The 18,916-nt window shown below is 35.9% G+C and overlaps 1 protein-coding gene across 2 annotated transcripts in view; it reads right to left on the reverse strand.

Moving 5' to 3' along the window:
- Positions 1 to 14,737: 14,737 nt before the first annotated feature.
- Positions 14,738 to 18,916, reverse strand: part of Alcam (activated leukocyte cell adhesion molecule) — a gene marked incomplete in the record, with an annotated part of 204,069 nt that continues 199,890 nt past the window's right edge. For both annotated transcript variants that reach the window (XM_017796652.2, XM_008827200.2), the window contains 2 exon segments: positions 14,738 to 16,844; positions 18,456 to 18,568. In XM_017796652.2, coding sequence (XP_017652141.1) covers positions 18,481 to 18,568 — 88 coding nt within the window.

Below are 18,916 nucleotides of genomic sequence, written 5' to 3' on the forward strand. Positions count from 1 at the left end.
CTTGAGGAATTTCTGATTTCAGAGTGCTTTAGAAGGCCATTGTTATTCACCACATTTTTATTTATGTGAAAATTGGAGTAAAGCTGGGTGTGCTGGCAAATATCTTTAATCCCAGCACTCTGGAGGCTGGAGCAGGCAGATCTCTGTGAGATTGGGGCCAGCCTGGTATACACAGTGAATTCCAGGCAAGCTGGGGCTACAGGAGACCCTGTCTCAATAATAATAAATAAATAAATAAATAAATAATAAATAAAATAAAGCAAGTGTGAATGATATACAAACCACCATATATTCTTATAAAATTACATTTTACACATGTTTACATTGTTGAATTTTTATATTGCCAATAGTTTTTTTAATACTTACTTAAAGCCACATTACAAAATTACAATTAAAATAATTTAAATATGATGAGCAGATTCCATAAAGCTTATAAGCCAGTTTGGTACGTGAGAGAACTCCACAGACAAAACAAAAATACCAGGTTATTCTGAATGTACCACTCTACAAAATATTACTTAACCTTTATAGCTTGTGTTTTTAGGAAAACAAAACATAATGATAAAATGTGCTGGTTTTATTTATGACTAAATATTGAATGTGATCAAGTAAATAAAAACTATCAAGTCAGACCATTTATAGTAATTGTGTTTTCCTGGATAACTAGAATATAGGCTCTAATGTTCACAGAGTGAATATATAGCATTAAACAGAGTTTAAGAGTTCAAAGATGCCCTTCTTCAGGAAGTTCATGAGTCCCCTGAACCCCTGAAACAATGTACAAAACTCATATGCACATGTGTAAGTTAGAACTGAAGCACAGATAGGAACTTGGCTGTTTGGGGGTAGGTGGAAGGAAGGTCTGGAATAACCAAGGATAAAGATACTGCATTCAGTGCCTTGCTTTCTTTCTTAACTGGGTATTATTTAGTTCTATAGAAATGATCATTTTCTACACATTGAGAACTTGGACTCAGAGAACAGGACATCACCTGTAGTGGAAAAGAGCTGAAATCAATTTTCTCTCGTCCTAGGTCAAGAGATCCTGAACACCACAAAGCTCATTCTCCTTTGATTAGAACCAATTACATAGCATAGGCAGGGTATTTGGGATGATATTGGTGACCACTTGCACAATATAGAATAGGAAGGAAAAAACACCTAGAAAACAGAAAAGTAGCCAAGCTTGGTGGTATGCCTCTGTAATCATCACCACCAGGGTGGCTGAAGCAGGAGGACGGCAAATTCAAAGCCTGCTTCAGCTACAGAGTGTGTTCAAGGCCAGCCTGGGAAAATCTGTGGGACCCTGTCTCAAAAAGTAAGAAGTAAAAAGAAAGCTAGGGATATAGCTGAACATTACAGTGCTGGCCAACTATGCATGAGGTCCTAGGTTCAAGCTCAACACTGCGAAAAAAGCAAAAGAGATTCAGTACTGTCCATGGAAATATTTTGTAAGAACTCTCTCAGATTTTGAAGTATTCTCATTTACCATAGAAAAAGTACAAATATTTTGATTTGAGAATAGAAAGGATGTTCCATTGTGACAGATGTTTATTAAAGCAACCCAATGTTTCTGTGACTATGTAAAAAAAAAAACATTTCTCTCAATACTATGATTATAAAACTCATGCAAAATGTTTTTATTAATAAGCTTCACAAACCACTTAATAAATCATTAACATTAAACAAATCATTACTACTCCAGTCGATTTGTTAGGAAAAAATCTCAGGTTTAAAAGTTCTCAGTAAGTGTTGTAAAAATGCTGTTTGTTCTAGTTTGCTTTCAATCGCTATGACAAATACTCTACTTGGGGAGGAAAGGGTTTATTTGGCTCACATATCCTGGGCCACAGTTCTTCACTGAGAACTCAGGGTAGGAACCTGGTGGTAGGAGCTAAAGCACAGGTCCTGGAGGAACGCTGCTTACTGGCTTGCTCCCCTGGCCCATGCTCAGCCTCCTTTCTTATACAACACAGAACAAACTTCCAAGGGATGGCACCACCCACAGTGGGCTGGGCCCTCCCACATCACTCAAAAAATCAATAAAATACCCCCCAGACATGGTCACAGGCCAGTCTCAGGGAGGTGATACCCCAGTTAAGGGTCCCTCAACACAGGTGTGTCAAGTTGACAACTACAGCTATCCAGCACACTGTTAATAGTGGTCAATTAAACTCAACAAGTATTTGAATAGATAGTGCAAACAAGATTTAAAATGGTAAATGTCAGGGACTGGAGAGATGGCTCAGCAGTTAAGAGCACTGGCTACTCTTGCAGAGGACCTGGGTTTGGGTTGCAGCACCAACGTGGTGGTTAACAACCATCTGTAACTCCAGTTCTGTGGATCTCACAACCTCTCCTGATCTCTGCAGACATTGTACAACATAGGTACACTTGCATGCAGACAAAACCCTCATACACATAACATTTAAAAAAAAATAAAATGGTCAATGTCAAAAGGTAGTTACTAGTGTAGGGAAGACACCTTTATTATCTGTGATGGTTAATGTAATGCAGTGAAGCTATGGGACTCAATTATGTGATCAAATACCAGTTTCAAAACTGCTGTGCAAGTGCTTGTGAGCTGTGATTACATTTAAATAAGTAGACTGAAAAAAAAAGTGGCAGATTATATTCTATGGAATACATAGGCGACATCAGTCAGCTGGAAGTTTAAAAGCAAAATGAAAAGTTTTCTTTATTAATGTTTCTGGAAGAGAATAGAATAGAAAACTTGTCCCAATTTCCACACCATAGACTTTAGAGTCTTCCCCAAATTTCCAGCCTACCAGCTCTCTCTATAGATTAATCTTATTTTCCCCTACAATTGTAATAACATCTTAAATGAAGTCATTCAAACTTTTTCCATCTACTCTTCTGTCTAGTCCTATAGCAGAAACTCTGAGATAATCACCTTCTAAAGATGAAAGATATACTTTGCTTAATATTTTAGAAGTTCTAATCCAATTTATTGGTCCCATTGCTAGTGAGATAGCATAGTAATAGGGGAAAAATTACTCACATTACAAGTTAGAGAAAAAAATGAAAGAAATTCAAGTCCTATAGTCACCTATGAAGGTACATTCCATCACCTGAGAATTCTGAGCCTAACCTATTAATGATGCCACCACTTCTCAGCGACCTCATCCTGGAGATCAAGCCTTCAATTCCTGGATCTCTGGGGTGTCCCAGAGACTATGGGTCTCTCTCTCTCTCTCTCTCTCTCTCTCTCTCTCACTCTCTCTCTCTCCAGAATAACATAAAATACAGGGTATCTTAAGAAAATATCCAACACACATGATTGAAATTAGTAACACATATATTCTTAGTTAAAAAAGTCAAAAGATAAAACTAAATTAAGAGATATTTCTTATACATTATAGTGGCAAAATAAATATTAAAGTATTGGCCAAATTGTTGAACTATGTTAAACAAAACTTGGAACTTGAAATGTGACTTTTACACACATCCTTTTCTCTTACAAAACAAGTTTATTTTCTGACTGTCTACAGAAATGGTCCAGTAGCAATAATGCCACATATGATTTCCAAGTATGATTTCTCCATGAAAATGGCCTAAGATCTTGGTGAAGTAGCTAACTCTAGCATGGTCTAGGACAGAAAATGGAGAAAGAATATGGGCCTCTTATTGTAATAGGAAATAAGGCATTTATCTGGACTAATGGCAGAACACAAAGAAACAGAAAACAAATAAGAAGACTCCCTTCTTTGGGTTTAAATTAAGATAACTAGAACATGAAAAAGAATGATGCCAGCAGTGGACCACACACACACACAGAACATAAAGATTCCAGTAGCTTCTTATGAGTCATAAGAAAAAATTCCTTGGTCACCATTTAGATTTCACTAGGTCCAAATCCATTACTGCAAAAATTATTATAGAACTGGACTCCTGCTTTGCCCCTTCTACAGAAATTTCTTTGGGGGCATAATTAATGTGAGCATGTCCTATTTTTTTAGAACTTACTCTAATACATGCAGTAAGAATTAGAAAATTATCAATTTCAATTCCTAAATTATAAAATGGATCTGTCAATGCTGATTAATGGATGCTAAATTATTAGTGAAAATATTGTCTGCCACTTCCTGATGGAAGAATCCATTTGACAGCATCTTGAACCCAGATCTAAACATTGTTGCAAGTGAGATCATCTGAGGTGGTAGGCCTCCTGGTAGGCTATAAAAGCATGTCTATTATCTATTAACACCTTTAGAACATATTGCATGTTTGCCTAAGTAATTGAACCTAAATCTACTATATATCTAACTACAAGCTCACAAGGACAACAGGGTGACAAATCGGTTGAATATATATTGATGAGAAGGGCTTTAAATATTTATTTGAGGAAGTGGAAGAAGGACGACTTTGGAAGTAGGGATCAAACCACAAGTATAAAGGAGGACAGAGCATTTATGTGACAAATAACAGTCATTTAGGCTGCGTGTTAAAGGTCTTGAATGTCTCACTGAAAACTACAAAAGTAAACGAATACGAACAATAACAGTTTATTCCTTAGATGTTTCTAGGTATCAGACATTACATTTCTGGCTTTCATTTACTTCTCACAACAAACCTTTGCACAAGGCATGTCTTACATTGTTTCATAAATGAAGAATCTGAAGCATCAGAAAAGTTACAGAACTTCTCCATGGATACCCAATACTTAAATGGACAGAGACCTTCCAAAGTTCAATGTCATTGACTTCTCTACTGTAGAGATGTATTGTTTATATTTCTCTGGCTAATGTGATTCATTCTTTGTGATTTGTCCTTGGCTAATTTCTCAGTACTATATTTCATTGATGTAAATGCTATCAATTGTGAGACTCACAATTATTTAATATGCCAGGAAACAAAATACTGTTGATCAACATGTAACACTATTTCGTCCTTTAAAATTTTTGCTTCCTACCTATTGAAACAGCTCCATTAGTGTTCTTTAGACATTCATTTTTCAAAAGAGACAGCATCTTTCTGTGTCTCTCAGATTGGCCTCAGACTGAATTCAAGCATTCCCTCTGCCTCAGGCTTCCAAGTAGCAATACAGGTATATATTCTGTGATTGACTAGTCATTTGTTTTAAAAAGCATATCACTCTGTTTTTGATTAAAATCGCCAGTATTTTCAGAATGTGTTGGTTGAGAATTCCTAAAAGTTCTTATAGTATAAATTTTCCAAGTATGAATTTTCCATGTTGCTTTTCAATGCATAGTCATCAAGGTCTATGTTTCTTTGCAGTTTCCCTTGTCATGGGCCAAAATACAATTGAAGTCCATTAGTGCTAGGTTTCTAAGTCAATTTTGCAGTGATATAGAGGTATTTCATGTTGAATTCCATTCAGTTTGCTGAAGCTATTTGACTTATAGTCTTCTTACCTCTTTTTGCACATATTTGAATCCTATGGATTAGAATAGCATCCCTGATTTTACCCCTAACATACTCAAATTTCATTTTGCAAGTTTTAATGCTGGAACTTTTGATATTTTTAATAAAATCATAGCATTTTCATAACTGCTATTAGCAAAGCGAGGGATCATTGAGAATAACTCCTGTCTCAAGGATAGAGATGTCAAAATGTGAGAAAGAAAAACGAATGTTTTATGATTACTTGAAACATGATACTTTGAAATATTTGTCTAAGTGTCAAAAGTGTGTGGAGCTAGTTAGTAGATTTTCCAAATGATAGCCTTTCTTCAATTTGTGCCTTGTAACAATGTACCACGCTTTCTCTAACTTTCCTGTTTCCTCTCCTCTGCTCCTTTACCTGATAGACTGACTATCCATTATAAACCAGACACCAGGGCTTGGAGGTTGTCATACAATAAAATGAAGACCATAGCTTCATGGTGATGGGTTTTAAAGAAAGCGATGCATTTAGATGATAACTTGGCAAAACAAAGGCATTTTAGATGAATGGAATATTGCAAACAAGTTTAAAATGTTGAAACAAAAAAGCATCTTACCAAACTATTGATTTGAATGCTTTAGAAAGTATATGTTAAAATTAAAATTATTTACTTACATATCATGGATTTATTTACATATCGATTATGTGTGTATATACATAATGTATGCTACATTATGTATGCTACATTTTAAAAGTCAAACTGCAATGGAAGCTTATATTTTATAGACTATCACATATTCTTCAAGGTGAAAAAGAAAAATGTCATGCCTGCCTAAAATGATGATCAGAGAAATGTAAAAAGGTCATTCACATAGGAAATGAAACATAAATGAGGTTTATAATTACCTTGGTTATATGTCTCAAAGGTATTGTTTGTAGCCCAAATGCCCTCTCCTTTAGCACGTGACTTTTTGGCCATGTAAGTTGCCTTTGCTATCATTCAGGTATGTTATGGATTTTAATTTTCCTCTCTCAAATGCTTGGAGCTCAAGAATCCATGCAGTCATTTTGAACTTGAAGTATTTCCCTGGATTCTTCTGTAGGACAAAATTTATTATTTTGTGCAAGGTATATTTTTTTCTTTGCTTGATATCATAGCCTAAAGAGCATATCATTTCTCAGGAATTTAAGTTTAAATGAATCAGTGTGCTAACTTTGATTTGCCTCTGTTCCTCCACAGTCATATATAGTACTTTGCATTAATCAAATTAATATTAGAGGATTAAAGTTGCTAGCTTCTAGGGGAGATACATGTCACTGGTATTAAATTTGCATTTGGAATGACTGTCCTTGTATGTTAATTATACACTGTCTGGGATGAAGAGAAGTTCAAGGAAAAAAACTCTAGTCAAGTGATTTATTTATTTATTTATTTATTTATTATTTATTTATTTTTTGGTCTTTTTGAGACAGGGTCTCCCTGTAGCCCCAGTTGTCCTAGAACTCACTATGTAGACCAGGCTAGCCTTGAACTTACAGAGATCCACTTGCCTCTGCCTCCCAAGTGCTGGGATTAAAGGTGTGCACCACCAATTGTGAAAAAGATCCAGTAAAGGAAGAATTGCATTGGAATGTGTTTTATAATCAAACTATGCATTGTTTTATATTGATGATGACTCTCAACCCTTTAATCATTATCAGTAGCAGTAAATACAAGGATTCTATAAGGCCGTTTACTAAGTAAGCTACATATTAAGGTTCAATAGAAGATTGATTAGTTGACAAAGTAGAAATTGTAATGTCTAAAATGAAAAGCTCATCTCATTATTTGTAATGTTGATCAGATTATTTGTGTCATTTTCTACTTAGTATGTGTATAGGACTTGAGTAAGAGTTAAAATGTAGAAGGGAAGACCAGGAAGAATCTCCCATTTGCTTAGGTTCTTATCTACAATGACCTTTTTGACTATTTTAGCAGCCCATTGCCACTTGTGGAGGTCATACTGCATCATTTTCCCTTTGGTAAGCCTATATGTAAATGTAATACCAGCAGCAACTAGCAACTAGCAGTTGTTTTGGTTATTATCTTCTATGAACCCAGGCAGAAAGGGGACTTGTTTATAACTTCTCTGTCCCTGAATGCAAACTTGGGCAGGACACACACATTTTTGGCTCTCTCATACGTAAAAAATAAACCATAGTCACAAGAAATCATAAAATAAATCCTCAGCTCAGTAAGAGTGCCAGGTAAAGAAGCTAAACTGGAGCTCTATCTTCATTATAAATAAGGCATTGCCTTGTCCATTTTATTCTAAGTGTTTGGCACAGAAGGGAAGCCAAGCTGCTCTTTCTCCAATCCCACTTCATCTTCCCCCTGTTTCTGAAGCTTCTGGAGCATTGGGAGAGGGGAAGATAATGGTCAGGAAGCTAGAGAGATTCTCGTTTGCTGATGCCGTCAAGGTTTCTGGCCTGGGAGGGTATTTAAACCTGCTCCATTTAATTAAATTTTCCCTGAACACAACACCCAAGGTCATATAATTGCAATAGCGTAGGATCCAGAGAAAGCCTTTAACTTGACTGAGAAGACTGAAGGGAATGTCACACCAAATGTCCCTCCATCAATCTTAGCAGAACTGAATTTCCTATGTCCACATCATTATTAATTACAGTAGAGAGTAGGAGTAAAGGAGCTGAGCCGTATAATGAACACCTATGCTGGAGGATGTACTATGATCTCTGCCTATGACAAACCTTGGTATTACTGGCTAGCAGCACCTCAAACCTAACTTCAGCTAAAATTAGAAATGTCTATGCATGGAGATCATTTCCAAGAATGACCACAAACAGCTAGGCCAGCATTTGCACAAGAACTAATCTGTTAGACTAGATATTACCAGCAAGTCCGAAGTTCTCTGACACTTTGCTTCCCAGTATGGGAAAAGCTGAAGGTAAATTACCTTCTCTAGCGAATTGCTTTTCTCTGCTCCCTAGTGACCTAATCTCTTCCACAGTGAGTCCCACAGTCACTTTCTTTTTAATGTGTGCGTTTGTATTCTTTAAGAGACAAATTCTGATGTCCTTAGTCTTGCTGCTGTTCTGCAGATGAGGTAACCAAGGTGCAGGATTTGGGTGTCATGCTCCAGGTCTCAGTGCAGGTAAGTGGTAGAGCCATGTAACTCATGTAGAAGCTCAAAGTCTGTTCATTTCAAAAGCCTTTGTCTTTCCATTGAATCAGTAAGCTTATGTGTCCCTTCAGAATAGAATAGCCACTTCTATTTGGTGACACTTAAAGATAGGGCCCCTGCTCTCCTCTCAGGCCATCACCAGCATTATCGTCTTTCCACCTTAGGATGTGGTGGAAAGGCAGGACATTGCAAAGCTTTCTAGAGAATCTGGTGAGAGTTTGTGCATGTTTAGCATATTTAAAGCTCCTTTATAGTTGTTTGCCATTTAAATAGTGCTGTCCATATTATCTCCATCCCTTCCTGAACCTTTTCACTGGGCAGTTTTATAGGTGTAGTGAGCTGATTCCTGAAGTGAGAAAACAAGGAAAAGTTTAATGAAAGCAATGAGGAAACTTCTTAGATTTCTTTTAGGACTATCACCTGTGATCTTTTGACTTCATGTCTAGATTTAGTAGCTGGGACCTGAGTGCTTACTGATTTGTATGATTATCCTAATGACCAACGACATGAATTACTGAAAACCTAATTAGGCCTTTTGAGCTAAGAATATTTTTTAGACTTTGACATTTAGTGAGGAATGTAGTGTCAGCAGAATAACTAGGCTGAATATAATTTCTAATTTGAGGAAAGGTATTGGCATATAATTATGTGGGCAGACAGAGAGAGCAATTATATGAAACTGTCTTGAAAGATGAACTTTTGGAACAATGAAAAGGGACAAAGGCAGGCCAGAGCCAGGCAAAACACAGGCCAGCTCTCTAGCATGAGACTTGTACCTGATTTATATTCTTAGGACAGACTAGTCACCTGGCATTACTACAACTGATTTTCAAATGTTAACACAACAGAGCATTAAATAGCATATTGAAAGCTGAGGGCCTTGGGTAGTGGCTGTTGATTCCAGAAACTTCAGTGAAGAAGGGAGTATTTTAAACGTACAAAAAGGCTCATTGATGGAAATTTAATAAAATTACCTCAATTTTATGAAATGTATAGTGTTGATACTATCCCGGTAGAATAAGCAAGCCAGGAACTAACTAAGTTGCCCCTAATGGTGGGTCCTAATTATCTATTATTGAGTAACAGTCCCAAGACTCAGTGACCCAGAACAATCATGCTTTATTAATGCAGCTGATCTGTGATCATCTGTGAGCCAGGTGATCCAGGTGATACTGGGCTTTCATGGGGGTGTGGGTTGTCACCTGACTTGGTTCAGAAGTCTGCTCTGCCTATTATCCTCAGAGTATTAGCTTGTTTCCTTCAATTCTTCTCGTGATGATGACAGCAGTGAAGGAGATCGAGAAGAAACAAGGTGCACTGCTAGAAGCTTAGATCAAAACTAGCAAACTGTTACTTCACAGTTGCTAAAGCAACTCATGTTGCCCAATCTTGGGCTGAGTTTTGGGAACATATGCTCTGGCCCATTGGCAAGAGGAATATAAAGTCAAATGACAAATGGCCTGAACTTAAAAAAGTGAAAAGCTTAGACAACTAATACAACCATTGGAACATGAACATCCAGGTAGAATGCTTTCTGAAAACATATTTACATTAGGAAGAAGTCTTTTAGAACCTGCACAGAGAAGGATGGAAGAGAAGGAGTAATACTGTGGTCACTGCTTCTAAAAGGATACCGTGGACCTGGAGATATGGCTCAGCAGTTAAGAGTATTGGCTGCTCTTGCAAAGGATCCAGGTTCAGTTCCCAGACCCACATGACAGTTAACAACTGTCTATAACTCCAGTTTCGGGGAATCTGATGCCTTCTCCTGACCTCCGTTAGCATTGTACAACATGGCTGCCCTTACATACATGCAGGCAATACACTCATACACAAAAGTAATAAATAAAATATTTTAAAGAACAATACCGTGAACAGGGAAAAAAATCAAAGGCTACATAGACTGGGGCTCGGAGTTAACTGCATGCTTCACTTCAAAAGGCCATCTTGTATCAGATGCTCAGTTAATTGTAATTATAAATCTATGTGATTTACAGCTGGAAACAGGCTGATTGTGAGACCCAAATCATAAGTGAAGAGCTCCCTCCCTCCACCCACCCAGCTTTCTAAACCTCAGTTGATCCTTTCTGATGTCTCATGTATAAAACAGAAAACAAAAATATTCTGGAAAAGCCCATTTCACTTCAGTAATCACATCATTTCCTCATCAGATCAAAAGCTGGGAAAGAAATTAATGAAAAGTTGAGAAGCAGATATCCTATCCTTAACCCACCCCACACATTTATACCCTACTTCCAATAGCAAGAATGAGCATTGATGGGACTAAACACACTTAAACTTCTTCCCATCCGGGTTTTATGAGTATTGGGCAATATTCTGAAGGCACCAATCTGAACATCATTCTGTCCATGTTACAGAAACCTCACAAAACAAGAATATTTCTTAATTTGTTGAATCCTTTGAGCACTCTTAGTATGTATTATTATTGTTATCAAGACAACAGAAATATAATGAGCATACTGGTCACAATTGTGATGTATGTGTTTGAAAATTTAACGGCTTCATTTCACTACATTCAAAAATTTAAATGAAAATGAATGAAATTAAAAAAAAAACAAAGTCACTGTGGGAAATCTTTAAATCACAGTTTTCTGAAAACATGCACCAGTTAAGAATATGTGGGAAGAAGAATTTGTTGTTTACCTGATGTTGCAAATGTTAAGAAAAATCTCTTATCATATAATTTCTGTGTATATAAAGATTAAACACAAAAAACAAAGGGCTCTAGATTAAGAAAAATGATCGGAAATTATTGCTGTAAGTAAACCTACAAATACTTAAAGTAACAGTTATTTCCCTTGACATTGGATTCAATAATAAGTGATGACTCTTTGTTTTTCCATAAAGACCATTTTAAAGCTGATGATGGTAACTATATCAGGCTAAGAGAAATGAACTGAGTGACAGTTACCACTATGTAGAGAAAGAAGTCCAAAATTTCAGAGTAAGTTGAGTTTTTAGAAATTGCTTAACACATGGGGGATGACACTGATGCTCAGATATAAAGTCTTTCTTTCTTCACAGAAATATTCCTATTTCCTTAATAAAACATGAATCAAAACCAAGCAGTAACTACTACCTATTTAGCTGATAATGTGGTTTCCTCACATTATACAGGACTAAATAAATTAGTTTAAATTCCACCTGCTATTTTCTGTGGAAGTGAACTTCTCAGCTGTTTGTGAATCAAGGCACATCAATTTAAACTAATAATTGAAGTTCAGTTTAGCTGGCCTACCTGAAAAAATAGAATCAGATGGAAAATATTTATGAGAAAATTTGAGATTTCATTTTTATTTAGTTACCAGATAGTCCAAATTGGGTTGTGAAACTTTCCAAAGCATATTTTTTTCAAATGCTGTGCTTTCAGGAGCCCATAACCCCTGCTTACCAGAACACAAAATTTCTCAAAGAATGTAATATCTCATTTTAAAGAGGATACTGAGCCCCTCATTTGTTTCTTGGTAGTACAGTGTATTCATCTTTCATTGCAGCTGATCTTTCTCAAGTGGGTCTCAAGGTCTTGAACCCATTTGTTGAATGCCTCCCAACCAAAGAATCACTACTATCTCCTTTTACTGCATCCTATATTATAATCAGTCCTTCAAGGCATTCCTTTTCTGACAAGCACATCCTATATTCTCTCATCCAAGAAAATAGCATAAAATTCTCCTTTGTGTGTGTGTGTGTGTGTGTGTGTGTGATTGTGTGTGTGTGATTGTGTGTATGTGTGTGTGTGATTGTATGTGTTCACATTCATGCATCTATATAGGGAATTGAAGATCTTTTCTCACATTCTCCTGCTTGGCTACTACAAAGTAAAATCTTCCCCAGAGACAGCTAACAAAAAGAGACGAGACAAATAACTTCAGAACAGGACATGCTTTTGAAGTTATGTGCACATACATTCATTTTCCAATGAATATTTTTGCATGTAAAAAGCATTTATAAGGAGAAATGAGAAAGGCAATTTGTGGAAAAAATGAATTGGATTTGAATGAGGATGACGAATTGGCGAAGACAGAGTGCCGAGGGAAAATGAGCTCCAGGTTTCTGCTTTCATGTTTCCCTAATACAGTGCATTTTAGAAATAATTTTTTATTCAGAAGTTTAGATGAGAAATACCTATCTTACTTTTAACTGAAATACTTTCTTTTATGAAATCATTAGGTTTGTAAAGCTAAGTATACTGTGCTGATTTTTTTTTAATAGTAGCATCAGCTGGTATCTGATTTCTTAGACTTAGTAGGTTTAAAAAGTTAATATCATTTATATATGCAGTCAAAACACTCATACATATAAGGTAAAAAAGTAAAATCTTTAAAGAAAACCTATTTTTCCAAATAAGTTTTCTCATTTTTTATTTATTACTATACTACTTTGATTATGAATTTTCCATTTCACAAAGGGAAAATTGAATATTAAATGTTAATCTGTCTTTTTTTGAAGTTCTAATTACTGAAATGTATATTTTATAAGAGGAATGCTAAACTATACAGTGGGTACCTTCTGCACTTTGGAATCTTTGACTTATGTCCTGGGTCACCCCCACCCTATCTGTGACTGTAAACAAGGTTTTTGGATTCTCTACATCTTTGGAATGAGGATAGAGAGCATCATCTCTATGAAGATACTGAGCGGGAAATTCAATAAACCAGTGAAATAACACATCTATATTGTGTCTGCCTTATTTGCACTCAAATATGCTAGCAATATATGTGTGTTTTAAATGTGATGTTGAATGTATTACAACTAATAAAAAGTCAAATTACGCACTATTGGCTGTTACATAAACACCTGAGACGTCTCATTTGTCCTTAGTCCCACCAACACATGTGCCTATTAATAACGTTTTATTTTTATTTATTAAGGAAAAGAGTGTGTTCAGAGGAACGATGAGAACTTTAGTAGACTGGGGCAAGGATCAGATCTGGTTTCTTATTTACTCACCAATTTTGTAGTCAAGTGCCCTGAGAGCCTTGGAGCTTCTCTGAGCCGTGGGTTTCCATCTGTGAAGTCGGGATGTTTCCTATTATTTACAGCATGAATGGCCCCAACAACAGTGTGGGATCCAAATTCTGTTTGTTTGTTTACTTTTTAAGATAGGGTCTCCCCTTGTATTGCAGGCTGACTTGGAACTCCCTTGGGGCTAGACTTGAACTCCTGATCCTCCCACCTTAGCCTTCCAAATACTGGGATTACAAGTCTGAGTCACCCTGTCAGTTGGCTAATTACTCCCAAAATATTAATTTTCACTTCTGATGTATACAGTTAGATTATTTTCTTTTAAAGAATACACATCTCAGCTGGGAGTGATGGTGCACACCTTTGATCTTAGTGCTCAAGAGGAAGAGGTGGGTGGATCTGAATTCAAGGCCAGCCTGGTCTACATAGTGAGTTCCAAGACAGCTGGGGCTACAGGAAGATTCTGTCTCAAAAAAGACCAAAAAAAAAAGAACACATATTTCTGTGAAAGCTGTTCCTAGATAATTCCAAATGGTGATCTGAAGTAAGGTAAAGAAAGACAAAAGTGCAAAAGTGTCCTGTTACCTGTTAATCAAGCTCTAAGGACAGTGAAATGTGACCCTAACAGCATAGACAGGCACCTTTAAAACCAGTCATCAGTAAAACCTTGAGGTAGCTTCAGGAAACTTAGGAAGAAGTCAGGGGTAGGTTTATTCTTCTATAATTTTCTTCCAGAGGAATGGACAGTCTTTTTAAGTTTTTCACTTTTTATTAAAGAAAATCATTTTTTGTACATGAGTTTTCTATTGCAGACAAGAGGCAGACAGCTTTGAGAGATATGTGAAGACACATTTCATTTTTATTATCTTTTAGGCATAGAGGGGTATGTTAATCCATTTCCACATACAAATCCTATAATCACATATAGGGAGTGAACTTTGAACTGGTAAAGCCTGTCTCCTGCTGCCAACCAGTGCAATGGGAGAGAAGAAACCTTAGAAGTCAAAGACTGTGAATTATCTTCCTTCCAGTGCGACTAAGCATGGCTGATGTTGATCGAGTCAGCTTCCTCTTTAAGACATTGATTCAGTAGTAACAGTGTTGTCCTCTTTTTCCTTGTAAACATCCTCTCTTGGTCCAGAGCTCTGAGCTTCTTTTCTGCTGACTAGGTTCTAAGAGCTGTTTTTGACTTACTCTGCAAGTGTATACCATGCCAGCTATAGAATAACACTCTCTCTATCATCCTGTTGCTTATTTTCTGCAAACATATCTTAGGAGTAAGACTTTAAACCTTTGATCATCCATAGCAGAAGAAGAAAAGAAAAATAATAATATGGAAATAATCTCATTTTAGTGTTCATGGTTTATTGTGGAAAGCAGATGTTTAAAAAGTTTAGAATTTCTTTAATAAATTCTAAAGAGAAAAGAAAAAGAAAACAAAAAAGAAATCACAGTATTTACAGAGATAACAGAATGGCTTAGCCATGCAAAACAAATAACTTTGGTTTTGTTTTTCCCCCTTCACTTTGGTTTAAATATTGACCAAGATTCATTTTTTTTCCTGCCAAATAAAACTTCAATAAATCAAAGTTCAGAGGCAAAATAACTTGTTTTCATTTTTTTCCATAATAGTTTATACAGCATGGAGTCTAGTAGAATATTTTTATGTATTTAATCCATACCAATGCATTACAAGAAGCTTTTATTAAACTGAGTCACTATTGCTCAGACAATAAATGGTTACAAATGTACAATTATCTGTGTCTTAATATGCAGAATTTGCAAATGTTGTCTCCAACCATCATCAGAGATTAATCTTTGATTAGTTTTTCATTGCCATTCACAATATTTTTATTACTTGAGTCTGAAAAACAAACATCAGTTTTCCTTTTTCTCTTAAAGAACATAGCTCTATACCTGGAAATACAATGTTCATTTTTCTTTTCTTAGTTAAAGTTATGTATGTAAATCCTGGGACAAAAAAAAAAATGACTGTGTAGTATGATCCCAGGACCAAGCTTCTATCTGAAAGAGCAAAGTTTAAAAGTCTAGTCACAAGTCCCTATTGGCCCTTATTCAGTCTACTTCAAAAAGTTTCCTTTTATACTACCGCCTTAAAAAGTTCCTCAGGCATAAAACATGTTTATAAAGTTACAAATTTGAATGTAACTAAAGATACATAGACATTTATTATTACACTTTTATGTTCTGCTTGATAAATTATGTACCAGTTAAAAACACTAAATTATCTCAAGGTGCATTCAATATCTGTAGCGTAGTTAACAAAAACACACACGAAAAAAATATATATTCTATATTCTGTGGAAAATAACACAGCTTTAATAATGACCACTGTTAAAAATCTCCAATTCTGACTGATATCTCTTATTTTTTAAAGGAAATAGGGGTATCATTTTAAGGCAGTGGATAACCCAAAGGATTTAACACAATTCTTAATTACAGTGATTTACATTGTGGTCTGTGGAAACGGCAAGCCAGCTCTGAATATTCCATCTCTGACACATGATTTCTTTTTCTTTTCTCCCCCCACCCACCTTTTCCTTTGACAGATTGTAATTTACTAGTAGATATCTTTAAACAAATGTTACCCAAGTTCTGTATTATGTCTTTTTCAGAAAAGGCAAATTTGTCAGCTTGGGAGTACCATTCACCTGCAGTGATTCCGTGTGTCTGAGTGCTTCTGAGCATCAGCTAATAGCACACACAATCACATCTTACGGTGCTTATCAGTCTGACTCTTGGCCTCCTTTTCTCGTGATAAAAACCAGCTTCTGAATAGGGCAATGTGTGCATCCCCAATCTCACAAACTGCCACCTTTGGGTTTTAGGTGCTCCTAAGAAAGTTCAGGGCATTCCTGATAGCAATCAGAATCAGAACTGTACCTGCTCAGATTATCCATACAAACAATTGAAATAAAAACATTACATTATACATCTGATTAACGGTAACTCCCAGAACAAAGCTTACAGTGTATAAAAATAGCTACGTAAAAAATTTACATAAAAGGCAAACTGAAAAGAAATCCTCAGTGCAGACATTTACAGAAAAAAATTCAAACCCAACATAACATATGACCTATTATCATGGCTGCCAAATCTTGTTGGTTTATTTTTAAATATATTTTCGTTTCATTGTTTTACTTGAGATAATTCTCTAAAATCCTGCGACAGCTTGGTAGAATGAACTGCTTAATACTTGAACCATGAATTGCTGTCAGTGTCTTTGTTTATGTCTTAAATACAATCCACGTTCATGCTTCAATTGGTCTATATGATTTTTTCCTCTGAAATGATGAAAAAACATAATTTAGATAAGTTACCATAACAATCATTTTTCACTATCAACAGATAGCTTGTACTAAATTAAGTGACAATAATTTCTTTAGTCATAAAGCTCTGCTTTCCCTGAGTTCATCTGAAAACCCATCTGAAAAATCATGCACTATCAATTCTACAATGTTTTTAGAATTGATGACTCTCAATCTCCATTTCTTCCTTCCTTCCTTCCTTCCTTCCTTCCTTCCTTCCTTCCTTCCTTCCTTCCTCCCTCCCTCCTTCCCTCCCTCCCTCCTTTTCTCTTTCCCTCCCTTCCTTCCTTGCCTCCCTCCTTTTTAAATACAGGCTTAGATTCATATGAAGATTATAAGGTGTTTCAGAACAATATTTCATTCCATTTCTCTTCAAACATAAAATGCGTTCATCCCTTTAAATCAATAGTCTTCCAGTGAGATGGAAGTCAATCCATTTTGAAGAAATCAAAGGGTATAAACTGTGTTTACACAGGACTGAGGAAAAGTAGGGCAGTGGGGGAAGAAGTCTGAGATTGCTGATGTATTTAGGCTCTAGTGGGCATAACAGGAGACAGAATCCAATTCCAACTCTTTTTACCCATTTACTTGGAGATTCTGACTTTCAGACTTTACAAATTGATATCATTTCAAATGATTCTACATTTCTCTGCTTGGTGTGTTCTTATATATACAATTTTTTTTTCAAATGCCCACCATCCTTGCTATGAGATAAACTCATTAACCTACTTGGATTGTGACTTGTGGTTAATTTATGTTACACCCAAGGTTTACAGCAGTTGAGCTTTATACACCATGTTAATAAGCTACAGTAACAGTTCCCTCATGATACACAGAATAATTAATTCAAATGATTCTTGTTCATTTCAAGGGGTCACAAAAGAAAAAGGTCAAACTGCATGTGGTAATGCCATTGTATCATATATACCTTTGTGAAGCTGTCTTACAAACCATACACATACAGTTAATATATGTGAATATATGCAATATATGCAACAGTGGCATATACATTATGCACACATATATGTATGCATATCTAGGTACTTATATACTTATGGACCCACACAAGCATAATATACTTACACTACCTAGAAAAGTCTGTGTATTTGTATATACATATATACTAGTTTGTCAGCCTTTTCATTGAAATGATTTGGGAGCTGACTGTACAAATGCATTTACAATTACACCATATCCTTAGATTAAAATATTTATATTTAAATTTTTGTTCTAATGGCTTTTAAAAATAAATTTTGAGTTTGCTCTTTCTGAACCCAAATACCAATTTATAAAATGAAGCTTCTTTGTATGCAGCAAAATTTTTGCCTTAGAAAACAAAATGCAAATTAGATGCTGAAATCTCAAAAGGGATTCAGGGGATGATGATGATTGTGTAGGGGATGCTGAGGAGACTGGGAAGATTCCATCTTCTGAGAACACTGAGACACTGAAGTTCCCTGTTGAAAATGCTCTTCCTGATTTGGAAGCTGTAATTAAGAAGCGTCTGAGAGTGAAGTTTCTGTGTCATCCCTACAGAACTCCCCACTTCTGGGGGTCATGTCTGCAGACCTCCTCCATCCCACTTACCTGGACAGCTAGAGCCACTCCTCTCTTAGGCCTCTGTTTTGTGATTGTTTTCTTCTAGCTTTTTGTTCTCCTCCATATTACCAAGATCCTTGTTTACATGTTTTGATGCAGTCCTGCATGAGAATTAAATAAACATCATATAAATACTCATTAAGCAATTTATGATTATAATTTGAAAATATCTCTGAAAAGTAAGGGTTTTTCAGGGTAGAGAGTAGGGTAAGCGATTACATATCTGTTGGGCTTGACTGATAACAACACAATGGAAAAAAAAAGAGACCCATTGGAAGTGGGACTATATTAAAACCTGATGAGACAAAAATCAATTATTTTGAAAACATTATACTGTTTTGTTGAAACATGGTGTGATGTGGATTGTTTTTCCCTCTGTTGTCATGGAATCATGAAAGTAATTAGTAGCTCCTTTTTTTGTTTGTTTGGTTGTTTTGTTTTTTTTTTTT

This window comes from Nannospalax galili, unplaced genomic scaffold (assembly GCF_000622305.1).
Source record: "Nannospalax galili isolate Female #2095 unplaced genomic scaffold, S.galili_v1.0 scaffold131, whole genome shotgun sequence".
Taxonomy (NCBI): domain Eukaryota; kingdom Metazoa; phylum Chordata; class Mammalia; order Rodentia; family Spalacidae; genus Nannospalax; species Nannospalax galili.